This window comes from Seriola dumerili, unplaced genomic scaffold (assembly GCF_002260705.1).
Source record: "Seriola dumerili isolate Sdu_G_001 unplaced genomic scaffold, Sdu_1.0 BDQW01000138.1, whole genome shotgun sequence".
NCBI lineage: Eukaryota > Metazoa > Chordata > Actinopteri > Carangiformes > Carangidae > Seriola > Seriola dumerili.
In genome coordinates, this window is record NW_019174393.1 from 19,923,819 (window position 1) to 19,951,182 (window position 27,364).

Below are 27,364 nucleotides of genomic sequence, written 5' to 3' on the forward strand. Positions count from 1 at the left end.
TTTTCTCTTTGCTAAACAGTGGCACAAGCTTAAACATTACTACTACTGTTTATTATATGAAGGGGAATACAATGAAAATGTCCGTCAACTCTTTGCGCATGTGACTGTCTATGAGCTCACACACATTAACAGTGAGCACGTATCATTTAGTCTCCTGCTGCAGACATTTTGTTTTTATTTCTTTGTATTTATAAAACTCAAACATGCACATGGAGACTGCAGCTTATTCCAGTGTATAAGACATCCATCGTGTAACTGTGGTTCAGTCTCGGGTCTGTGTGTTTGTCATTATCTCCTCTTTTGTTGACACCAGCTTTACTTTCCCAGACTCCATGTTGTAAAGCAAGAAATAAACAGTTGTATTACTTTAAATATTTTGCAGTGCTACATCCCTCTGAGTGACTGAGTGATGAAGTTACACCATTGGTCGGCTGAGTGATAGACTTTTCCCATTTACCAAAATGATTTGGCGCAAACATTTTCTGTTTCATCTGGAAACTTTTACAGTGGATCACAACAGTTTTACTTTTCAGACCCTTTAGTGACTAGAATCACCTCCTCATGGTTGTCTGCCTCCTCCACTCAGACTAGTTTCAGGTTACATCCCTGTTTATCCAGTCACATACAATATGAACCATTTGTGTGAAATTTCATCATAATTCCTGTGTGAAGTCTTGAGTAATGGCTAAAAAGTGTTTTGTGAGGTCACACTGACCTTGACCTTTGACCACCAAAATCTAATCTGTTCAACCTTAAGGCCAAGTGAATGTTTGTCCCAAACGTGATGAAATTCAGTCAAGGTGTTACTGAGATATTGTGTCAACGAGGATGAGACGGACAGACATCGGAGGCATAAAAAAAAAAAATCTAGAATCTAGACTGTGTGGGCAAACTTTAGCTACTTTCTACAGAAGAGAGTCTCCAGTGCTGCTCTCTCTCTCTCCCTCTCTCTCTCTCTGTGTCTACTCTATATCTGTAATAACAAGCAATTGCTAAAATGATAAATAAATACAAAAAAAATAATAATACTGAACATATTTTTCTTAAATTTGCTGGTCAGTCACAAATGTTTGTATTTTGTAATTTTCCTACCAGATGAACATAGTTGAAAATATCAACAAATCATCAACAAATATAGTTAGCCTACAGAATTAGCAGTCGGATGGTTTTCACGAGGTCTCGGATGGAGTCAAACTCCAGGCCTGAATCACTGTCTCAGACCGCCCCTGTAGCTCTGTAGAATGTAACACTGATTGTGTAGCTTTGCAGGAGCGTGGGTCAGACAGGTGACAGGTGTGAGCTCTAATAACATCACTAACTTCATTCAGCTGTGTGATCTCATTAAAATATGAATTCGGAGAGGTTGTTAGCTTTTGGCATTTCTACAGGACACCAATAGACTAAATTAATAGTACTGAACTGTCATCAAATGTAATGAGTTACATTAATTTTAACAGGGTAATAAGAATCTGTAACCTATTACATTTCAAAAGTAACCTTCTCAACAATTCTTGGAAGTGACTACCTTGTATACAAGCATTGTAAGCCTGACATGCTAATGATAGCAGGTGTCAAATCAGATAAACACTGTTTAATCCTCAAACTGTTGCTCTTGTGTTTTTGGTATTCAAAAGGAAAAACCCATTGACATCAAAAGTATTTGTATTACAATAATAATAATATTAATATTATCTACTGTTGATGCACTTCAGATAACACACTGAATATGTCTCCCCCTATACTATTATTTATAATTATAATAAGAGCAGCAGATCTGGGAAAAGCAGTATCACTGTTTCATCCCAGCATGTTGACATATTTTCCACCGAACAGCAGCATTACACAGTAAAATTCAAACTGAACTTTATTCACCACTGTGAGGCATCACTGGCTGAAGACAGACTTTATTGAGGGGACAGCTCTCACCTTTTCATGAGAAAGAAAACACTTGCTCTTGTAGCCCTTGCTGCCTTCACTGACAATGTGGGACAAATAGAAAACTAATTTCACAACTTCTTCACATTAGTGATGCATAGAAACATCTAGCTGGTCTTCAGAGAAAATAATGTAGTGTTATAACATATAGTCTTCCTCTGCATGACAAATACAATGTGAAAAAATATATCAGATCAGATATTTTTTCCCCTTTAGTTAAAAAAATTTACAAAAAAGTCAAATTTGACGAATGGAAGAGAGAGAAGGTCTAAAGTGAGGATGTGGGAGGAGACATGATGTAAACAACCAGTGTGTGATGATGGAGATAAAATACTAAAGGCTCCACGTAGCTTCATGTAGTGACCAATAAATACTGTTAGTGCTTTACAACTGTACAGATGCATTGATTGCTGACCTCCGGTGTTTTAACTTCTACCCTCGCTACAGTAATGCTGAGGTGTTCTCGCAGGTGTGTCAGTACACAGTGACATCACTGCCTACATCACTGCTTACAGGTGCATTAAAACACTGCTTTTCAACCTGGTGGTAAGTTACTCTTGATTCAAGATCTACTTCCTGGCTTTTTCATAAACACTTGAAAACATCTAGCAATGACCAGGTTGAAAGCTTAGAAAAAAAGCCAGTAAGTTGACCTTGAGCTAAATTACTTTGTTATGGATTCAGTTGTAACCTGAACCTTGTTTTCCCATCATGGATGATCAATTCTGTCCAATGTAGTTGTAGTAGATGTCCTGTGTGGTCACTTAACGCTCCAACACTTAACCTAAAAGCTTCCACACACACCCTTCACATTGATGCAATCATGTACTCATCAGTGTGTGAACTAATAACTGCCTGTTTTCTGCTACAGAACACAACAGCCTGAAGAGGAACCACAGAGATATTAAAGGAATGGTGAAGCATCACAGGTGACAGAGAGGATTGACTTCATCTGATTTTCACTTATGGTAAAGAATTCTTTTATGATTGGTGGAGTTTTGAGAGTGTGTTTTGACACAAAACACACTTTTACGGAACCCAAAACCTTGACAGCAGAGTCAGGAGCAGCTCGGCTCCCGTCAGGTGAAGCAGTGTCCAGCTAAGGTAAATATCCAGGCGGGTAAAAACCACACGTCCCTTGTCCATGATGTGAATTTCACGCAGACAGCCAAGAAAACACAGGCACATTGTCCAAACTGTGGCCCACATATCTCCTATCATTCATACAGTACACACACACACACACACACACACATTCACACACACTGTCCAGAAGCAACGCTGAGAGAAGCCGGATGTCTGAGCGAAGCACACCGATGAGTCCCTTTCTGCTCAGATGTGAGTCAGAGTTCATTGGGAGCGTCTGGGTCTCAGTACTCCACAGTCACTGCTTTGGTCTTGAGGTATTCCAAGAGAGCATCCTCTCCTGTGGATGAGACAGAGCACAAACGTGTGTCAGTCAAACTATAACGCTCAGAGCTTGTTGACCCTGTCACGACTCACCAGGCGTGGAGGTAATGAGCTACATTTACTCTCGTTACTGTAACAAAGTCTTTTTTTTTGTGTACTTGTACTTATTATTGATTTTAAAAAATCAGAAGCTTTACCCGTGTTTGAGTATTTCTTAACTAAAGTATTTCACTTCGCTACATTTAAAGAGGAAATCATTATAGAGTAAAAACAAAAGTCACATGATGGAGTTATGATTCATGATTCAGTGTGTGAGAACGCAACAGATGAAAAGAGTTGAATCAGCAGCTGCAGCACGGAAGCTGCTGCTGTTTGGATCAGCAACAACAGCATCAACAACTACTACGCTGTCTAGCAACTCAGCGTTTTGTCTGTGTAGCTTAAAGTTCTAATCTGTAACTTTTCCACAATAAAATGTGTAAAAACAACTAGACCTATGTTCTATATGTTGTTGAGTTGTGTTCTTACACTATCGTAAATGTTTCCATCAATTCTCAAACCAGAGAAATCTGTGATTTTAATCTTGGGAACGTTTCATTGGTCGCCTGTCAATGACATCATATCCTCGATGATCATGTGTCAGTGTTGTGTTTGTGTGACGGAAGCTGGATCTGAAGTTATCAGTGAAACAAGCTGAGGAAATGTTAGACAGCTCAGCTCCCAGCTGCTGGAGACGTCCTGTCCTGTGTCACTGAAGAGCCTTTTTAAAGTTTTTAAAGTGAAACTGCTTTATAGGTGTTTCTACTGGTTTTAATCCCCTGGTGTGTTTGTTATGGAGAGGAGGACACCTCTGTGGATAATTCTGCCGCTGGTAAAAACCTGCTGAACGTCTGTTTCATAAGTTATCAGAGAAACAATCTAAACAGAGGTTAGCATCAATCTCAGCTCCAGCTCTTCCCTGAGTCTCTGTCCTCCATACAGCGACACTGACACTCTGACTTTAAATGTGAAACTACTTTATTCAGTGTTTTTAATGGTTAGAATCACCGGGTCTGTTTGATTTCCTGAACCTCTGACACTGAAGGAATCCAAACCTGGAGGAGCTTACGGTAATGGTGGTGAAGACAACAACTCCCATGATCCCACACTATTTCATGACGTCACCCAATGTTGTCTTTTATTATTGTTTTGATTGAGAGACCCCTAGAGGCAGAAGCTACAGACTAGGTAGCAATATTAAACACACTAAGTCTATGGACTCCTGCTGTGTCCTGGTGTTTCTACTATTTCGTCCCATTCATAAAAGGAAGGCTAAATAACAGAAACACCTCTACCACCAATGTTAAAATTGCAGGACTCCTGCATCAGACTGCATCAGTTTCATCTAGGTTTTGCCATCTGAGTGTATTTATCAGTTGTATTGACGAGCTGCAAAGTGATTGGAATTAAAGGTGTTCTTTAATTCAATAGTTTGATTGTTATCAACATGTTTTACCCCTCCACTTCCCCTTTTCAAAAATGTAATGAAGTAAAGTTTACTCAGAGACATTTTATCTGACGTACTTTGTACTTGTATCTCAGAACAAGTCATTTTACTTGTACTTGAGTAACAGTACTTGTACTTGAGTACAGTTTCTCTCTCTCTCTCTTTCTACCTCTACTACTCACCGAGGTCTTTGCCGAAGCCTGACTGCTTGAAGCCTCCGAAAGGTGAAGCCACGTCGGTCTTGTTGTAAGTGTTGACGAATACTGTTCCCGCCTCCAGTCGCTCGCTCACGTACATGGCCTTGTTGATGTCGTGGGTGAACACGCCGGAGGCCAGGCCATACTCGGTGTCGTTGGCTCTCTGCAGCACGCCGTCCACGTCGCTGTGGTTTGGTCGAAGAAGACAAGAGGACACAGTCAGTGACTCAGACTGTAGCACAGCACCGCAGCAAGATGCTCTCTTCGGTGACCTACCCGTTTTTGAATTTGGACACCACCATGACGGGGCCAAAGGACTCCTCTTTGGCGATGAACATGTGGTCCTCCACGTCAGTGAACACAGTGGGCTCCATGAAGTAACCTGAGGGAAAATGACCACAAAGATGTTAGCTGATGATAACAGTGATGCTAAAGCTTTTACGAGGCCTCAGCTGCTCCTCTGTGTCCAATGCTGAAATAAGAAATAGACAAGTCAATCCACAGGAAATGAGTTAGGTACAATCCAGATATAATCTAATGATGTCAGTTAACGTGACTCAATTTAGCGCCACATTGAGACGCATGGATTTATGTGCATAATCCCTGAAACCCCAGATTGGCATTGTTTTTAAATTACAAGAAGTTTAGTTCACGTACATAAAAAACATTACTGATACTAAAATAACATGTATGTATCAACAGACAACAGCTCATCCACTGAATGTTGTTCTTTGACTTCTTGATGAGGTGAATGCCTTCTAGTACATTGGTCATATCATACAGCCGCCTTTTCTTTTACATTTTAACTGTAAACAACAGGTGACTACAGTCTGGTGGTGCACAACTGGCTTCAATTTCTGGTTAGAGAAAACGCAGCGACTATTTCCAAACATGAACATATTTCCACGTGTGAGGGGGTTGTGATATCTGCAACAAGAAATAATAATAATTACTTCACAGTGAGTTTAAATGTGGAGTAAGTGATTCTAATGTCAACAGTTCCAGCTAACGAGCAGCAGGGGCCCTCACACAGGACTAAGGAAAGAAGAAGAGAAGATGGGAGATGGAGGAAAGGGAGCAGTGGGAGTGAGAGATGGTATTTAACAGACAGTACTGTCTACCCTCCTGACACCATCACACTGTGGAGTTCTGAATTAATATTTTGTCCATTTTTAGAAGCTATAAACCAAACACCAAGAAAAAAACCTTCAAATATATGTAAATAATTTATGCATGCTGTAGATTGCAAAGCTAATAGTTACAGTAGCTGCAGCAGCTTCCTAAAAACACACTAAATCGTATTTTGTAGATAAAGCAACAACACACATGACAAACAATGATACAAACACAATCTGTAGAAACTGGTCAAAGAGAGAAGAAACAGGCTTGAAAGTAACACCTGTCTGTAAACTGTGTGATTTAAAAGATCATTGGTGCTGCTCTATAATGTCACTGTACACACTGCTGCTACACACACACACACACACACACAGTCTAACTCCACATGTATGACGTGTGTAAATGGCTCCAGTGGCTCGGCGTGTGCTCTACCTGGCCTGTCCACCTGTCTGCCCCCGTACACCAGCGTGGCCCCCTCCTTCACCCCCACGTCACAGTACTCCAGCAGCTTGTCCAGGTGGGCTTTGTGATTCTGAGGCCCGTGGTCTGTGGAGCGGTCAAGAGGGTCTCCGATCTTCATCTTCTTGATCTCCTCCACCTCAGAGGGAGAGGGTGGAGAAACAGCTCTTTATGTTTGCATTACGGCAGATGTAGGAGTATGTTGTACAGGATGTACTCCACCGTTCCTAGAGGAGGGTGGTGTCTCACTCACCACTCGGCCAATGAACTCATCATGTATGGACTCCTCCACAAACAGACGCCCAGCAGCGATGCAGTTCTCACCTTTGTTGAAATACACAGAGCTCATGCCCTGTGGAGCAGCACACACACAGACACACACACACACACACACACACACAGAATTAACAGTGTGGTATTTCATCCACAGTTTGTGTCTCACTGAAAGACAACTGTACATGTGATCATAGATCTGGATGTTTGTTGTGTACCTATGTTACATAGACCCCTGACACCATAGTCTTCAGTCTCATTACAATCTGATGCTTTACACTGCAAGTCAGTTACTCTGTAGATTAACAGATTCGTTTGTAAAATGTCAGAAAATAGTGAAAATATTCAGTTTACATATACAGTAAAAGAGAGAAACAGCTGTGACAACAAAATGTTTGGTACCTTGGCTTAATAAATAATTCACTGCTGGAGACAAATTTTCTCTAAACTGACTAATTTATGAATGACCCTTTAGTATAAGCCCCCCCTCTCCCAGTCTCTCTGTGAGTGGAGCTCTCACCATGCGAACAGCCTTGTCCATGTCACAGTCGCTGAAAATGATGAGCGGTGACTTCCCTCCCAGCTCCAGAGAAACCTTCTTCAGGTTACTGAGCGCGCAGCTGCAACAGGAAGTCACGGAGAAAGAGCGTGAAATATCATGAGACAGTCGTCTCAGCCAATGAGCAGTGAGTATGTCGGCTCATACCTCTTCATGATCTGTTTGCCAATTGGTGTGGAGCCGGTGAAGCCCAGCTTGCGGATGTCTGGGTGGTCGGACAGACGCTGTCCCACCATACCACCTGGAGGAGATGGAGGGATTGGGAGGGGTTGTTAGGGTCACAAGCTAAACGAGAGCGGCACTCAGAGAGCACAGAGCTCCACAAACTAAACGACATCCACCTGACTTCAAATCTTTAAAAAACGCCTCACAAAGATAGTTTCATTTGTAGTTTTTATCAAACAAACAGGAGGAAACGGTGAATTTGTTGGAGACGACTTTGAGTGGCAGATAAATCCTGATACTCTAGTGAGTATTTGTGGCAGCAGGATGGTGTGTGTGGGACTGAGTCAAAATAAACAGTGTGTTTTCATGGTGATGAAGAAACATGTCAGTGTAACACTGTGTGTGACTTACTAGTGTGTGTAAAATAGTTTCTGGAAACAGTGGAGCTCTGTGGCTCAGAGGAATCATATACATCAGGTTCTGATACACTCACAGAACCTGTTAGTTGGAGACATTCACTGTTGATTTGGTCTTCAAGGGATAAGTTGAGAAAAAAATTGAATATTACCAGACTCGTTCTTTAAAATATGTATTTTATAATCTATAGACCTGTGTCCGCTTCACGTTCATGTTGTAAATACAGACTGTGAGAGTTGGGGGATGATTTGTGTACGCAACATTATGTGTTGCAGAATTTGGACCTTTATCTAATGTGTTTTTCATCTAACACACTGACTCCGTGGGTCTGACTGATGATTCAGATGAAACAGAGTGACGAGGGAAAATCATTTTTTTACTGAATGAACTCATAACTTACAGACTTGCAACCTGTCATGAGGAGCTGTGAGTAGACTGTATTGTTGGGAACCACCGATCAGTCTGAGTTTCTTTGCACTATCATTGCACTTGCGTCTTACGGTTTCTAATGTTTCTCTAACCTTATGACATCTGGGACAAAAAATACATGTACATGCTGCATTTGTGTTCATCACCTGAGCCTGGCAAAATGTTGATGACTCCTTTGGGAATGCCAGCTTTCACTGACAGCTCAGCAAACTTCAGTGCCGTCAGTGGAGTGACCTGTAGATATCGGAAAAGGGACATGAAACACTAAAAGGAGGAGGAGACTGTATGTGACACAAATCCAAATTTATCATTAAACACTCAGAGAAATCAAATCCTGTAAGGTTGGACGGTGGGTCCAGGTGGGCGGCGCTCAGTGACTGCTTTGTTGTGACATCACAAAGTTCCAGAACTGACGGCTGGTTTTAAGGCTCAGTTTCTGAACACAGGCTGTGTGCATTTCTCTGTGGACTGAGCTTTGATACTTTCACAGTATTAATATAGAAGCTAGACCTGATCTATAATCAAACAACACATGGATATCTACCTTCATACTATAGGGAGCTTTTAAAGTGTTGCCACTAAACATCGCTCCGTTTACATCTATATGAACCCAGCGTTGTGCAGTGCATCTATTGTGTGTGTGGTGTGTGTGTGTGTGTACTGTACATGGACTCACCTGCGCAGGTTTAAGCACGAGTGTGTTTCCAGCTGCGAGGCAGGCAGCACTCTTCCATGCCAACATCATGAGAGGGTAGTTCCACGGGATGACAATGGCACACACACTGTCAGAAAAAAAACACACACAGTCACATTCAGTAAAAACCCAGAACCTACTGAATATAAACGTGTGGGAAGAGTAGGAGGGATTACCCCAGAGGTTCTTTCTTAGTGAAGGTCAGGTTGCGGTTGGGCCTGGCCTGGTTGATGGGGATTGTCTTGCCCTGAAACCAACAACAGCATGTGTCTCTAGTATTATAATCACTGATGGTTATAATACAACCCAAAAACAGCATTGTCATTAACCTTTAACATGAACCTACCTGGATCTTGTCACACCAGCCAGCGAAGTAGCGGAAGGTCTGGATGGACATTCCTACATGGGTCTTGAGGGCCAGCGTGTACACAGCCCCTGAGTCGATGGACTCGATGGTGGCCAGCTCTTCCTGGTGTTCCTCCATCAGGTCTGCAAGCCTGGAGGGAGGGAGTCAGTGTGAGGGTGACTTTAAAAAGTAATGTGGCATAAACCCTAAGGAGAGATCAGGAAGAATGATGTTGCCATGGATTCATTTACACAGTTGAGTTGCACTGTGAGCTACAACTTGAGCCTCATTTTATCCTGTTTTTGTTTTTACACTGAATTTAACTTAAAATCAGGAGGATTCTGAATGAAGTTCTGCAGGTATGAGGAGCATGTTCTCTCTATGATTGCTGAGTGGATTTATGGTCATTTATTCACAATCACAAATAATGACACATGATTCAGTGTGAGAGCAAGTCACACTGAATCTAAAAAATGTGTGTTCAGATTTGACTTGGTTATGAGTCAGAGAAGAAGTGTCACAGCTACTGTTGACCATGTGTATATTTTGGCCAAATCAGCTGCCAGACGTCAAAAACTAACTTCCTGTGTTTTCACAACATCACATACCCGTTACTTTGTCCTCACCCAGTATCTCCCTCTGTGTTCTAGTATTGGTGCTCATGTAACCCCGCTCAGTCCTCTAGGTGGAGCTACTCACTTGTAAAGCAGACTTCCTCTGTCTCTTGGGTTCATCCTGCCCCAGGGGCCGTTATCATAAGCTTCTTTGGCAGCTGCCACCGCCCGGTCCACGTCCCCCACTGAGGCATAGGACACCTTACAGATCACCTGGGTGAAGGAGGTGAAGGTCACACACAGTCCACAGGTGCACTGAGCTTTTCCTCAGATTTCTGGACGTGTGTGTACATGCACATGGAGATGACTCACAGATCCGTCAGTAGGATTGATGGTGTCGTAGCTCTTCCCACTTTCTGCGTCCTCAAACTTGCCGTTGATGAAGCACTGGTACGGCATTTTCAACGTCATGTTGTTCACTTCTTTGGTTGCCTGTACATAATATAATACGTGTCATATACAATGTATATGCAGGACACACTGACACAACAACAGCTCGTGCTCAGACTCACATAGTCGATGACCAGCTCCTCCTCCTGGTCCTCTCCTCTCAGCTTTCGGACGAACATCTGGATGAAATCCTGGAAGCTGGCAGACATGTACACATCCTCGTTCTGCAGCTGCACACCAGCACATTTCTGCTTCACCTCCTCCACCAGCCTGGACACAAACACACCAACACTTCAACAATGCTTACAGTGGCACAGCAGCACCTACACAGTAGCTTCTCCAGGATCCAAAGGTTTATCTTTTGTTGTTTCACACAGATTATCCCTGGTTGTCTTTTCTCTAAGCTACTGGCTTCCTTAGTTGTTCCGTAAAAAGTTTTGACCACTCAGTGTCATAAAGCAAAGCAAGGGCAGAGGTAAGAACTGTTACAGGACTTATGTTAAAGTGAACCAGTCTCTGACAGTGTTTAAAGCTCCATATAGTATAAAGGTTGTATAAATGTCCATGTGCTGTTTGATTATAAAGCAGGTCTAGGTTCTGTATTAATACTGTGAAAGTATCAAAGCGCTCAGTCCACAGAGAAATGCACACAGCCTGTATTCAGAAACTGAGCTTCAAAACTAGCTGTCAGGACTTTGTGATGTCACAACAAAGCAGCCACCACTCTCAGCCATGCCCCAAGTCCTGCCCACCTGGACCCACCATCCAACAATTCAAATAAAACACAGAGGAGAGAGGAAAATATGGAGCTTTAAGATTTGATTTGTCTGAATACTTCTGACATTATTCTTGTACCAAAGTCTTGTATTAAAACCAGGTCTCACACTTGGTTACAAATATTTCATTTAAAAATCATCCAATTTGATAAATGCTTTTCAGAATGGGTTCATAAAATAATCAAATTACTGTTTTTATTACAGTTATACTGAGGATATTATGATCTATTTGGGTTCCACCCTAATGTTGTAGCCATTTGGATTCTAAAAAATGAATAGGTGACATACAGACAGTAACGGTTGCCCTCTTGCTATTGTACTAAAGGCAAGGGGAGACAGGGGAGGGATACTGGTCACAAAGTGTCAAAGATGTACAGATGTAACATGTAGATTGCGTATTATTGATGAAAATGAAAATCAGTGTTATTGTCAGAATATAAAGATCATAGATGATTGAAAAGACATGAGGCCTAAAAACTGACTCCAGATCAGTGATTTGGGCTTTACTTCACACTTGCCACATACAAATGAAGACTTGTTGTGGTCTAAAATAAGAAGTGAATCATTTCTGACCAGTCGCTGCACCGTCTACCTCTCTCACCTGACCACGTCCATGGAGGCAGCTCCGGACTTGAAGAAGTCTGTTGTGTCCTCAATGGCTGAGACGTTGCTGAGGATGCCCTTCCAGATGTTCTGTCATAAAAAACAACATAAGACATTTAAACTGGAAGTTCAAAACCAGCTGAAGGAGAACCAGCTAACCCAGAAGTTAACTTGCCCTGATCTCCTCCGCCATCTTCTTCTCATCGTCCGTCAGCTCCACGCTGGCGCTTTCTCCAGAGGAGAAGTATTTGGAAGCAGGGATCATCTTCCCATCTTCAAACTGTAGGTTCTTCACCAGCAGCTGTGGAGCAAACACAGAGTGGATGAAGTGCAGCAACAGGACAAGAGGAGGCAACTGAATTAACCTACAGTCAACCGAAGTATTGACACACTCTGCTTCATTGTTTGCTCTGAATATTTGTTCTGTAGTACAACACTCACAGTTTTCCCATCAGTCCCATGCAGGACAAGCCCATTCTTGGTGACCAGGCCAGGTTGGGACACCCCATCGATCTCCAGGGGCTGACCTGCTGGTACCGCCCCCCCTAACATGGATGAGCCATACAGGGTCACAGACTGAGGAGGAACACACAGAGAAGCATTAAAAATTTCTTCCTCTACTGTCATTCTTATGCACAGTCAAACTTTAGCAAGACAGCAGACTAGCTGTTATCTTAGATATTAGACTTTTAAGAGACTGTTAAGGTGTTTTAAGACCTTCAAATGCCACATCTATGGAAAAAAAAGTGATATATTTTTATAAATGACTATTAAAAGGATTTATTCATAGCACACCAAGAAACAGCAACACAAATTTAAGACTCCAGAAATTCAGATATTTTAAGTCCCAACTGTGAATTTTTAATTTTCAAGACTTTTTCAGGAATGTTCCAGGACCTGCTGATGCCATGTTCAAGGTGCTGAATATCAGCCTCAACCCAAAACTACCACCTTTAAAAACCTCTATCAGTCTGACATGACAGCTGCTGTGTGTATTTTCTCTGCTTGTGAGTTCCAGGAAACGCACCTGACCATCAATGACAGTCCAGGCTCCGGGGACTTTGTCATGGCCGCGGATCCAGTTGTGGATGGCCTCAGCTGGCTGTGCCAGGTTTACCTGGGGGACAGAAAGAAGTTGGACTCAAAATGTTGACAGCTCAGATCCACTTTCTGAGCAGCTCACCTAAACTTCTGAGAATGAGAGGGAAGCCCAACAGCTGGCTGCGACACGTGGAAACATGCTGGTGGAAAATTATCCTCTGCACTAAGAATAGCACATATAGACACACGGCCAGCAACGTGGCTGCAAGTGACAAACCAGAGAGCAGCTACCATCAGCCCCACCTCACTCTTTCTGCTCTAAGATAAACACCAGTCACTCACCCCCTCAATACATATTTGGCTCTGAGCAACATGCTGAGCCAGCAGTAAATTTCCATGCTGTTCATGAATGAAGGTGGAAGTGAACTGAGCGGCTGTCTGACTGCTTAAAGAAGCAGAAAACTTTCTGTGTGTTTCTCTCTGTTTGGAACTCTGTAATACTCAGAAACCTGAAGCCTGTTTTTACTGACCAACAATAAAAAGCCTTGAAGAAGTGGCTGCTCAGAGGACGGATTCTAACCTCTTGTCTTGTAAACACAAGCTGAAGCTCTTATCAGGAGACAATCACCATCACCTGCTCCCGACAAGAAACCACATTCACTGGCAGAGAAAAACTTACAAATAGCCCCTTTAATATACTGCAGTTACGTGTTACTCTTTAAAACAGCAGTTACACCAAATAAAACATCTACAGTAAAACTACATTTTCTATAAGATGGGGCCCAATAATGAAGCTGCCATCCTTCTGTAAACTTCCTGAAAACCCCTTCTTCTCTCTAACAGCACACAAGCATCAAAGCCTCCCTGTCCTCTCTTCTCACTCAGTGCTGGACCATCAGCCATCCTGGGACCTCTCTCCCTGTCCTGGCGGTCGCTGCCTCAGTCCAGATGTTTTGGATCTGGACCTTCATTCTCCAGGAGTCCCAGCTTTTTCCTTGTCTCGCTTTCTGCCTCCCTGTCTTTCTTTCTTTTGCCCAGAATCTGGACTTATTGATCATGCCAGAGTATCATTTAGATTTTCTGGAGGAAAATGAATCATTTAGATTAAACGACTAATCAATAAAGTAGTCGATAGATTAATCGTATCAATCATAAAATTGAAAAATAGTCGTGGCAGCCCTACTAACCAAACAACACTGCAACCAGTCAAACTAGCCATATTCACATCACATGCTACAATATCTGTCGTCTGGAATGACCTTGGCATTGGACTTCTTCTGGATGCCTTCGTAGCTGGCTCCTTCCTCTGTCTGGGGAATTCGAGGAGCTTTTCCGTCAGCGATGAGCTGCACTGACTCCACCTGCACCAGGAGAGGTGAGAGAGGGCGTGTCAGTCAGGTGGTGCAACAGCTGGATATAGAGCAACAACAGCTGGAGTTTCTGAAAGTCTAATATAGACAGTTTTCATAGAGAAGGCAAAGACTGGGGAAGAGCATGAATTACATATAGGTCTTTATTTGAAATACATGAATATATGCTCCTGACCATAATCCTCATGTGATCAAAGCCCCTGTGGTTACCATGGCCTTGATGCCCTCTGGGAAGAGGAACCGGTTGTAGAGTGCGTCCACGGTGTCGTTGGGCTCGACAGCGCACTCCCTCTGCAGCAGAATCGGTCCAGTGTCCAGGCCATCGTCGGCCCAGAACACTGTGAAGCCAGCTTTCTTATCGCCGTGGATCAGGGTCCTGGCGACACACACACACACACACACACACACACACACACACACACACACACACACACACACACACACACACACACACACACACACACACAAAGTAAGAGCTGTGCCATAACACATTTATTTTTAGAACAGATAGAGGATGTGAAGTCGGTCATAAACCCGACCAATCGGAGCAGGATCAGATACAGACGTGACAAGAGCAGAGACTGAGGCAGTCACCCTGCTGATAACACTGAAACAAACAACCTGTCTACTGTGTATATTGTTATGACCGCGGTCATATTGTTGTGGGTGCTCTGTTGTGTATGTGTGTGTGTGCCCTGTGTTCTGTTTTTTTTATTTGTATGCAAATAGGTGTGTGCCGCAGCCGTGCCGTCATTGGTGGGAGGGCTCTGCGTCCTGATTGGTAATTGGTTGCATCCCCGATCCAGTGGTATATAAAGAGCCAAGATGGCCGCCGGCTGAGACCTCATTCTCCTCTTCTCCCAACTGGCCACCTCGTTGCAGAATTCCGTTTTGGTGTAGTTCATTGTTTTACTTGAGTAGTAAGGGTGGGCTGCCAGTTTTGTTTCTCTGGTTTTCTCCTGTTTATTTAGTTAGGGAGGTAAGTTGGTTGTGATTTGTTTTCCTCAGGTTAGGTTAATTGTTTGTTTTCCAGACAGGGAGATTATGTTTATTATGTTGGCCTTAGTCCACCCTGAAGCCTAAACTCAATCTTGATGTTATATATGTTCATAAGAAATTTATGTAAATAAATCATTTTCCTTATATTCCACCTAATCTTTGTTGTGGCTACTTGGGACTTGGGGAAGATGGGGCCGGTTCATGTTGTGTCCTAGGCCCCTAGACTGGGGCATAAATATATTCATGCATTTATTCTAAGGCCCATGGCAAGACATTTTAGCACACAGTATATTAGTCTGATGATTAAATTATAGTTAGCTGCAAATGACACTATCAGTGTGACATAGCTCTATTGTAATTACATTGTGATTAGTAAAGCACCTTTTAAATAGGATAAAAAACAATTTCGCCCCTTTTCCTGCTGTGACGTCTTTCAGAGACAGACACTGTAAACGCTCCTGTCACCTGTCCAGCATGGTGCTATTAAACCACAAACACCGCTGCTTCACTTTCCTCTGAGAGTGAGCTGTAGCAGAACTAAGTTTTAAAAACACACAATCATCGACTGAAGCATCTCACATAGAGGAGCACCAAGCTGTGGATGAGAGGGATCCAGTCTAACAGTCTGCATAATAGCAAAATAAATCTGGCCTATACTTGGGCCACCTGCTGTTTTCACCTGGCCCAGTATACACCTGGTTCCATGGCTTGAATCTGGCACATATACACCATGATCGTCAGATGCTACTTTCACATCTGGACCAATTCTGGCGCACACACAGAAAATCTTTCAGTTGTCAGTAAATACTGGAGGATAACAGCTGGAATCTGCCCAGATGTGGAAGTAAATGGGCCAGACTTGAGCCAAGGACCCAGGCATATATGTTGGCCAGCAGTTTCATTTTGCTGTCTGGATGGTGGCTAGCAGCTCACTCTCTATCTGTGGGGATATTCTCTTCCCTGCATCTGTGTGTTTGAGTGTGTGTCTATAACTGCATGTAATGGCTTTGCTCCCTGTAGGTGTGTGTCTGTGTCCTGTCTGTGTAAACAGGAAGGAAACTTCTCTGGCAGCATGAAAGGAGTCAGGCACGTGGGTTTAAAAAACCCATAGGTGCTAATTTTGGTTATAGTTACAATTATATTAAACTGTATTTTTCATAGTTAACAGAAAGAGAAGAGAGTGCACTCGATCTTCTCATCTGACTCTGGGAAACACAAAAGAAGTGTATATCATACAATGTCCAGCTATTCTCTCTAAAGCTAAAGCTAGCAGCTTTAAAGCATCCACTGACAAACAGCTGGATCTACAGGTGGTGTTAATGGGGGCAAACGCAGCAGGGGTTCAAAACCTCTGAAGAAGAAGCAGGACAAGCTGTTTTTACAGTTGAAAACAAACGGAAGCTTTTGCTTTCAGATAGATAGACAGGGCGGAGAACAGAGACCAGCAACGGGGACTGATAAGAAAACCTGTTTGTAAGACTTGTTTGTAGACTGTAACCGCTGTGAAGCGCACTGAGACTCAGAGAACCAGCAGGTAGAGTTTAGAACACAAAAGGGACTTAAATGAATGATCAGTCCAGCTCAAACGAACAAAACCCGAAAACCAATAAGCAAAGCCAAGTCGATAATGATGTCATCAGAGTTATTTGGACCTGGTCAGACACTGAAAGTATATAACACAAAGCCTGCAGCACAAAATGATGGTGTGAGGTTTGAAAGAAGTGGACATTTAGACGGTAGGCAGGTCTAAGGAAAGATGCTATTGTACTGCATTATGGGGGGTGTCAAGTCAAGTCAATTTTTATTTGTATAGACCCAAATCACAACAGAAGTTGTCAAGGCACTCTTCAAATTGAGACCAGACTCCTTATAGTAATAATGTGGTTGATGTGGTATAACAATAACACAATCTAGTCATGATTCACTGAGTGAAAGACATCCTGTTTTAATAGATGTTGTCCACATTATGTCGTGATACACCCTGTCTCCTGCTCCCATTAGTCTATAAAACCAGACACAAGTGATGTTTCATAAACCACATTCTGAGACTTTTAATAAACCATTTTAAGGTGCTTGAGGTCACATGACCAATAGAGAAATCCAAATCAGATAGAAAGTCATGTCATGTCATGTAGTAAATAGAATTTACTCTGCTGGCTTCTCAGGACCTGCCCAATGTGTGATGTCATAAGATCTGTACTGAAATCACTCTCCCTCCTCACCACCCAAAGCACACAGTTTAAACTGTACTGATATGATATGCTACATGTTAACAGTATATATTAGAATGGTATGACCATGTGTTGTCAGATCCGTAGCTACCATTCAAACTTGTTTTTCACCCCTCATCATGCGAACCCTCCTCCACTAAGCACCTCCCTCCCCCCTCCCCCCTCCCCTCTCTCACCAGTTGATGGCCGAGGCTCCTCTGTGCAGGGGCAGGATAGATGGGTGGTAGATAATGGAGCCGTGCTTGGGGTTGTCGATGATGTTCATGGGGATAAACTGGGAGCAAAAGGGCATGACATTGAGCTCAGCGCCCACTGCCTTGTAGGCCTCCACCACCTCTGGGATCGGTTTCCCCTTGACCCGCCACCGTGGAAACTTAAACACTGGTGTCCCGTCTTTCTCCGCTGCCACCGCTGACAAAGAAGAGGAAGAAGAGGAGAGGTTATCAGTACAGGTTCATCATTTCATCAGTTACCTGCAACCTACAAATCATCTTCCATATTTGACTTTTTTTTTTAACAAGACCTTGTATTTATATCATGTTTTGTTTGATAGGGACAGTAAAGACTTGATAGAAAACGAGGGAGGAGAGATAGATGGGAATGGAATTTTACAAATTTCACTAGTCAGTTGCGGACCACAGAATTTTCAGGTCTTGGTTAGTACCTTAACCCCAACTGCACCAGTTTGTAATTTGATTTTGTATCTTAGAAGAGATAACTGGATTTTTGAGGTCGACTCTGATAATAATGAGCCTTGTACTACTTGGAAAACACTCAACATCCACTAACATGTTTTCATTTTAAAACACTGTTTTAAAACAATCTATGTCCTGAAAACGCATATATACATGACCACTGATGTACACTGAGCATGTAAGAGCCAGTGTAAACAGGAAGTAGATTGTTTACTCTGCAGTTGATTAGTTGCACAAAATACTACAAACGAGGAACAGTAAAAACAACAAGGTCAGTAACACTGTAATTCATTATCATGTTGTATTCACCACTAGTACTCAAATCTGCTTAGAGCCAATCAGAGGAGGCCGTGGGTATCTACATCATAGTTTCCAAAGGTCTCAGTTTCTGTCTGTCCAGACTACAACACAACCCCAGAGTTTTTAAAATAAAACACAACCCCAGAGTTTACAAAATAAAACACAACCCCAGAGTTTTCAAAATAAAATAAAACCCCCATTTTTTTCAAAATAAAATGGGTCCAGCAGAGATTCTGAAAGTCTCAGTTTTAGGGGCTGAAAGCTCTGGAGTTATGTGGACATCAGGAGTAAGCAGAAGAGATGAGTTTTAAAACTAAAACGTAGCATTCTGGATGTAGCCTGAGACCTTCATGAACTCAGGCCTTAACTGTCATGTTGGGATTTTGTAAGGCAGGTCAAGAATTGTCATTGTCGAGTGCAAATTTTTGTAATGTCTGTTTGCTGCATGGGTTGGAATTACTTCTGTTCACTTTTCACTTTTGTCCAATCAGAACAGAGGCTGTCTTCACAAACACAGCACCATGGCTGGAAATGTTCCTGGTCGGAACCCACGACGTACCCCGGGATGGATTCCCTGGAGACAACATGTAGGTATATTTTGTTACTGGCTCCTCCAGTTCTCTCAGCAGCTCAGAGCTTGGCAGTCTGCCAGTAGGCTTTCTCCTCTGTTGATTTCTCTGTAGGTCTGTGGCAGATTGTGTTGTCTACCTGTTCTCTTGAGGGTTGATGCCTAATTAAGTTTTAATAACAGTATTTAACTTTTGCTAGATAACTGATTGACTAAAAAAATATTCTGAGGCATGTCTGCTCCTCTGCCCGTATCATTACTCGTACCCCCTCCATCCACCACATCACTCCTGTCCTCCAACAGCTCCACTGGCTACCGCTTCAGTTCCGTATTCATTTCAAAGTCCTTCTATTAACATTTAAGGCCATCCACAACCTCGCCCCCCCCATATCTGTCCGACCTCCTCCATGTTCCCACTCCCTCCCGCTCCCTCAGATCCTCTTCCTCCACACACCTGTCTGTCCCCTCCGCCCGTCTCACCACCATGGGGAGTAGAGCATTCAGCCGCTCTGCTCCCCGTCTCTGGAACCTACTACCACCCCAACTCAGAAATATCGATTCATTCCCCCATTTCAAATCACAACTCAAAACACATCTGTTTAAAACTGCCTTTTCCATCTGATGCCAATTGCTCTGTCACTTTTGTATTGTTTTTATTTTCATATTTCATTTTTATTGTTGCTTCTTCTTAATGTTTTTAATCTCAGTTTGTGTAACTCTGTACGGTGTCCTTGAGTGCCAAGAAAGGCGCCTTTAAATAAAATGTATTATTATTATTATCATTATGTCTGCTCCTCTGATTCAGTTGGTATTGGCATGGCTTTTAAAATAAAAGATTATACTTGTAGACGAAGGAAAATGCACAAGAAAGAACAAGAGATGTGGACAAAAACAACTGAAGGGAAAATAAGTGCAAAACTTCAAAAAGCCAAAAAAGCAATGTGCAGAGCGATCCCAGTGGTTTTATTTCCCTGTGGGCTGGTGCACATCTCAGGGGCTGTACCTGTGGCCTCCCTTTGTTTCAACTGGAGAAACGAGTCATTTTCTATAGGAGTTTTGAATTGTTTACTCAAAAATCACACATCCACCTTTGAGCATGACCCATAAACCGACATAGAATGATTTCTAAACCTGATGGTGCTGTCAATGACAGAGGATTAATACAACATGATTTTATATTAGTATCATTCAAAACCTTCAACATAATACAATACTAACTAATAATAAATAAATGTGGATTATACAGCAGTCCTTTGATAATAGTAATAACCACTGTGGATGTTTAATGCCTGTTACCTTGTGTGTAGGATGCTGACAGTCTGGTCACATGGTAGATACAGCCTTAAACTTTATATTTTGGCCATTCTACAGGACAGAAATTTTGGGACTGATCTAAATTAGATCAAACCATTAGACAGGTTACATACAAGTTAATTTTTATATGATTCCAGATGTATATTTGAAAAGAGGAAAATCCTGGTTTCTAGTCCACACTGGAATGTAGCTTGTGATCTATGATTCTGTATCTAAAGAGGAACAGAGAATGAATGGGAAACATCTTGTGAGACAGTCCAGGGTTCACACCTTAATCACAGTCTTTTTGGTGTCACTTTTTCTATATAAGTAACAAATACTAATGCAGAGATAAAGTCTTAATGTTATAAAATGGAGATTCTGGTTGTGTATTCCCATTTTGCCTTGTGTTCATTTAGTTGATCCTGTGGAGATGACCATCAGGTAAGCAGGTAAATCTTGCAAGATTGGATGGTCGGTCTGAGTGGCCGACTGCTTTGTTGTGACATCACAAAGTTCCAGAAGTCCTGACGGCTGGTTTTAATGCTCAGTGTCTGAATACAGGCTGTGTGCATTTCTCTGTGGACTGAGGCTTTGATACTTTCACAGTATTAATATAGAACCTAGACCTGCTTTATAATCAATCACCTTTATACTATATGGACCTTAAAACTTAATTTCTGCTTGTTTGTTTTGAAACTTGTGTAGCTGTGTTTGACATTTGACAGTCAGTCCTGAATTACCAAATGCATGTTACAGGTTACACAAAGTCCATCCATAAATACTGACTGTCCTTTCTTTAATTTCTCTGTATTGTAGCTTGTGAAGTGTGTCTTGGTCACTTTTGTCCTTTAAATGCAACCAACATGGAAAGTTTTAAAAATGACCATGTGGACAAACACACGGGTAATAAAATGTTATCTCTGCAGGGCCATTTAGACCAGGAGTTGCATGTTGCCGTCTCAGCCGCTTCAACATGAGTCAGATAAGCGGTAACTCCAGTTAGAACTAGGCTGAACAGCTCTACCTGCACACACAGCTGTAGCTGTAACAAACATGAACCAGCTGTCTCCAGATCAGTCCTACAGCTAGCCTGCTATACTAGAGTATGTCACTGAGGTCACAGGGCACCAGCAGTGGCAGTGCTAACTCATAGGTACATTTAAACACAGGAACTTCATTCATATTTTATAAATATTGGTTTTATATCAAAACGGTTTTATTCTGATCAGTTTTAAACAGTTTAAGTACAAAGTAATTCATTTTGGTGGAACCTAAAAACAAACTTTAATGTTTTTATTAAAGTCTATAGTCCATCTTCACTGAGTGCAAACATACTGCAACAGTCAATGTGCCCTTTGAATATTTAAGAATTTTAACTCAAATGGACTCAGGCACAGCGGGAAAATATTGATGACAAAATAGTACCAGAAGAAACAGTTGAACGGTGGCTGGAGAGGAGGATGGCATGCACAGGTCAGGAGGCTGATCGCTAAAGATGATTCCTGGAAAGATTGCATCATACCAAAGAGTGCAGTCTGATTGCAGACTTTTCACCTCAGAGCTGCATCTCCAGGCCACACAGGGCCTCTCCCTGCTCACACAATGGAGCCACTATCCCGCAGCTAACACGGAATAAAGGCCGGCCTTTGTCCAGGAGCACTGTCCAGTCAACACACATCTACCTCAGCCACAGCACAGGCTCCGATGACCCAGAGTGAGGACACAGGATCATCAGAGGCCGGCACAGCTGACATTTTCTGTCTCAATATTTTAATATAAAATATTTGATCTTCTGCATTTTTATGTTGTTTCACAAAGTCCAATGATAAGCAAAGCAGGTAAAAAACCTTTCAGGGTTTTTCATGTTCAAAATTAAGCACAGGTGGTTTCATCCTGATCAACTGGCTCAAGCAAACAAGACAATTATAAACTGTAACAAACTAGGAGATGTCACTTTGTGGATTTTTCACAAATGAAATTGAAAAAAAAAATCAACATAAATCAGGAATGAAAACACAAAGAGGTGAAGCGACAGACAGGGACGGTAAAACCTTTATGGATTTCTCCTGGTGGTCCCGATGTCCAACTATGGATGACATCTGTGCTACTAGTCAGCTGATTATAAATCAAAAGGAAGCGCTCAATATAAAAAGAAAGTGCTCAATATGGTGCAAAATGTGGACAGAAGACAGTAAGAATAAAACTCCCAGCTTTCAATATATTCGCTCAGTATATTTAATGTCTGTGTCTACTATCTGTTTAATTAGTGTGACTCAGGGTTTCAGTGATAAAATCTGAATAATGTTAGTTGGGAATTGTAACAGTAGCAAGTCTTCAACCAGCTAAACTAGCTTAGCACTACTCCTACTCCCCATGAGCTGGGGCTATATTTAAGCCATCAGCCTCTCTAAGTATCAGTATCAGCCATTGAAAATCTCGTATCAGTCAGTCATTGTCTGCACTGTTTCACCGTCCCTCATGAGTCTCCTCCCCACAAACTCCAGAGCCACATGTGCTGCTGAAAACACTACACTGATATAACATTAATTTAACTTTAAGAAACTGGATGTGCTTGAAGGCAAAACAAATGTTCACTTTGAACAGCCATGAAAAATCTGCTGTAGGGACAAAACAGACGCTGATATCCTTGAGTTAAACTGCAGGTGTTTTCTCTTCTTCTGCAGTTTTGGCAGCAACTTTCTGAACAGTGCTGATTATAATACATCATCACCACATCATCGCAATGCTGCAACTGCAGTTATTAATGACAGGAAACCAACTGAGAGCAGTGCTTAGTGTTTTCCATGAAGACACTGTCACAGGAGGCCAATGATATGAAAGGAGAAATACAGTGAATGCTGTTTCTTTCACTCACAGTTGTCATGTTAATGTTAATACACTGAGCCACCTGAGGAAGAACAGCACACATGTTGGGTAGTGGAGACACCGGTCTGTCTGCATTCAGTAACATCTTCCTTTATCTTGTTAATTTCATCACTGTCTTAAATACCCCTACCTTGCTGACTGATTTAGTCTGGGGGCCCTCCCTGCCCCCTGGTAAAGATGACCCTTGGTGTCACACTGTGAGGTCTGTAATTGCAAATACCTTTTGTTCCTACTTTCTTTTGATCCCAACTGTAACTGCATCCTGCCCAATCACCATGCCTGTACCAACTGATCACAGTTGTATTTACATACAGTTGACCACCGCCCCTTCAAACAACTACAGCAAACTTTGGACTAAGGACTGGAGTGAACTTTCTTCCTCACACCTCAACACCAAATATGAGGGCTGGGTATCTCTTTATTAGCTGGACGCCAACAGCAGGTCTAGTCCTGACTGACTGACTGACTGACTGACTGATTGATCATATTTCCACCATTTGTCAGCCAAGCGCCATGTGATGGACTGTGTGTGGATGCCGACAGGGGGCTTAGGGGCTACACCTCTTGTTACGGGCAGTCTACTAAGCCGCTCTGGCTTCCCGGCTGCTTGGGAACTGCAGGGAAGAAGAGGAGCACTTCCAATACACTGAGCCTCGCCTTTATTACAGCAAATAAACTACTTCCATCACATGTATCATTATTACTAAAGGAAGCAGGGGAATAACTACACAAGACACACCAAGTAGAGAGAGCAGGAGAGAGAGGGAGAAACAGAAGTCATAGCTAATTGCTAAAGAAGCTAGCAGATCTGAATAGCATGTAAACAACAGAAACACCAGCAACTAGGAATGAGACAATACATTTACTACAGCGCAGTAATAAAAGCCCTGTTAAGACATAAATGGTTCCTGCCCACTGAAACACTAGAGGGCTCTTAATTTGAAATGGTTATAGGAAGTGTTGAGTTTTTATTAACACGTACTGCAGTAACTTTAACATAACAAACAGGAGTGACTTAAAACGAGGCTTCATACTAAAATACCACTCTGACCAATTCTACATATCAAACAGAGGCAGTTAGAAATAAAGACCTGCTACCTTCTGCAGGTGAGGGAAATAAAGGCCCCACCCACTTTTAATGAAGCACAGTAGCTGAAAACTTTTCTAAAATAGGAAAGACATTCTGTTTCTCTCTCTGATCATGTTACAGTAAATCCAGCTCAAATCACAGCTCAGTCTTTGTCTTTAACTGATGTGTTTGGTGATGTTGTCAAACGATGTCATGGTTATAAAATCAGGATTTTAGCAGAAGCTTGGAAGTGACCGTTGGTTTACATGTAGTCTTAAAGGGCGACGTTTCAGTCACTGTTTTAAACATGTTCTGTTGTCGTGACAACAGAAAAACGTGTCAATGAGAACTGCTTTACTGTGAATTCTGCTATATCAAAATACTGTATATGTGAGTACAGATAGTTGAGAATACGATGTGATGATGTTTACAGCGGTTCAACCAGTGATCCATCAGTGATAAGAGCTACCTGAAGGACCAGACAGTGATGGTGCACAGTCTCACTCTCAAACCAGGCAGAAAACCAAGGGACCAAAAGGTAAACACAGAGGGAAGAAGAGTTAACTCACCTAGGGGGTCAGCCTTGCCGTCCTTGTCAGGGACAGTGAACACACCCACCACTTTGTGACCCTGTTTCCTCAGGTTGCTGTACACCTCCTGTCCAAACAGGCTCTGGCCAATTATAGCTAGTTTCAGCTTATTCTGGTAGTAATGCTGTAACAAGAGTAAACCACACATTAGTTTCAGTGTAAATACTGTAAACACTCATCTACACTCAGACTATTCACATGTTGTCATAATGTACACAGTACACTGTTGAGCAGGAGGTGGTTTGCAGCACGGTCTGTAGATGTTATGCAACTGGCCCAGAGGAGGCGGTCTTACCAGCAAACAATCAAAGGCTGCTGGGGCTAAATGTCTTTAGCCCCAGCAGCCAGAGGGGCCCTCAAAACACTACTCTTAAAGGGCTACTCCAGGAGTTTTAGATTGCACTAACATAGAACTGGGGGGAAAACAACAGTGAAAATTAAAGGAGCTATTTGTAAGTTTTGCTATTGCTACATTGCTAATGTTAGCATTAGTAGCTGTTTACTTACCAGTCCAGGCAAGAGCTTCAGCCATTGTTGGATTTACAAGACAAAGGGTTATAATATGTCCTCTGAGCAGCTATGTCTTCAGGGCAGCCTGGAGGCTATACAGTGCCTCGGTATCAAAAAGTGACAAGACGGGCTGATATGGCCCCTGGCTAGCTGGTAAGCATGGTCACTTCAGTTAAAGAAAAGAACTGATAGTTGTCTACCTCTGGAGACAGCTTTAGTAAAGGAATGAAGTTTGATGCTTAACTTCTAGATTGGTAAATAAACAGCTGCTAATGCTAAAGTTAGCTATGTAGCAAAAGCAAAACTTACAAATAGCTCCTTTAAAGCAGCAGAAGTTGAGATATCCTGACTCCAAAAACACTGGATCCTACATTTCCCACAATGTAACTCAGTAGCACTGCCACTGGTAAACAGCCAAGGGTGTCGTTCCTTACCACTGCATATGGACAAAACTGGGCCTGAAAGAGGCAAACGCTATCAAAAGTTGGGATCCATGAAAACCCGTACAGAAACTGTGACTCGGGCTTCATATCACATATTACTTATAGAGCCACTTTAACATAAACATTCAAACCAGCATTTCATTTTTGTTATTTGTCTTGCCAATACAAACTGCCATAATTACTGAAAATGTATTTATTCAAAACTTAAAGTGACACCGGAGCTACTCTCATTACTGATTCAGACTTGGACGTTTGGTCTAAAAAATATTCCTCACACTTCCACAAAGCTGAATGTGTCATCTTCAGATTCAATCTTTTTTTTCGTTTTCATCTTCTTTGAATTCCTGTAGTTTTCTTGGAATGTTTACACCCATACACATGGCTGACTGTAACAGGATAAACTCAGTCAATAAATCAAGCCAGCCCTCACCCACAGAGTGACAAGCTCAAGTGCATCCGACTGCAGTAGCACACGTGTGAGAGAAGGAGGTTTCAGCTTTCCCCTGCACAGAGGAGAACATGAGTGCTCCTGTCAAACACATGAGGCACCCTCTGTCGCTCACACTGCAGTTTGCAACGTGCTTCATGATGCATTCAAAGACATTCATCCAAAGCAGCTACCTACTGTAAGACAGCTCTTACAACATCAATGACCCATGCATCTGGTTGCAAAGCAGAGAATGAAGAGTGAGTGAATGAGTGAGTGAGTGAGCAGATTGCTCCTGCAGGATCCGCACTAAGCTGCTGGCGGTCCACAGTGCGGGGCTCCTGTGCTGATGCAACTCTTGCAGAGCTTGTACAGTAAAGGCCAGTCCAGTCCGAGCATAGGGAGGGGGTAACGTGGCACTGGCTCTGATACTGTACTACATCACGTACTGGGTTGGTTAGCAGTAACTTATGAAGACCTGGACGTGAACTGAGTCAGTGATCCGCAGGCGGGGCCGACCGGCTCCGTCCTCTGTGTTTACCAGTGCGACTTTTATCAATGCAATTGAAGTGTCAGAGTCTCTGTTCATTCTCTGCTGCAGCAAAGCAAGAAACGCAACGTTACTCACGGAGGAGGTGGAGAGTCTCCGTAAGGCTTGACACGCCGTCCACATCATGATGGCGATGTTTGAGTATAAAAACCGAGTCAGAATAAAAACAGATCCAGACGCTGCGGGATCTGTCGGCGCTGCTGGTCACACTCACCTGCCCTCGCGTGTGTGTGTATGTGTGTATGAGTGGGTAAGTGTGTGTGTGACCGGGAGTCAGAGGCAGAGCTGTGGTCTGGACTCGCCACAGCCAGCTTATACCCGACAGTAGCAGGCACGTCGAGCCGCTCCGGCACTGTACGTGCGCGTCCACGCGGCTCCATATCATCCCCACTACGACTGCGCGGTCACGCGTGGGAATTCATTCAAGTCTCAAGGCCATGTTGACAGCTCTTTACAGCATTTATTAAATTGAATCACAATATTAATTGACATAAAAAAGTCAGTTAAAATATATATC

General features: G+C 42.5%; 1 protein-coding gene across 1 annotated transcript; it reads right to left on the minus strand.

Annotated features, from left to right (window-relative positions):
* Positions 1–1,880: 1,880 nt before the first annotated feature.
* aldh1l2 (aldehyde dehydrogenase 1 family member L2) lies at positions 1,881–27,146 on the minus strand. Its single transcript, XM_022749321.1, has 23 exons — positions 26,926–27,146; positions 24,897–25,041; positions 17,690–17,924; positions 14,494–14,659; positions 14,173–14,274; positions 12,900–12,989; positions 12,314–12,448; positions 12,048–12,173; positions 11,871–11,962; positions 10,616–10,763; positions 10,416–10,535; positions 10,189–10,316; positions 9,490–9,640; positions 9,320–9,390; positions 9,126–9,231; positions 8,596–8,683; positions 7,586–7,679; positions 7,400–7,499; positions 6,860–6,958; positions 6,580–6,745; positions 5,305–5,410; positions 5,014–5,213; positions 1,881–3,361 (listed from the first exon to the last, which is right to left on the minus strand). The coding sequence occupies exons 1-23, from the start codon at positions 26,971–26,973 to the stop codon at positions 3,306–3,308; spliced, it is 2,772 nt and encodes a 923-aa protein (XP_022605042.1). The 5' UTR covers positions 26,974–27,146; the 3' UTR covers positions 1,881–3,305.
* Positions 27,147–27,364: the final 218 nt, after the last annotated feature.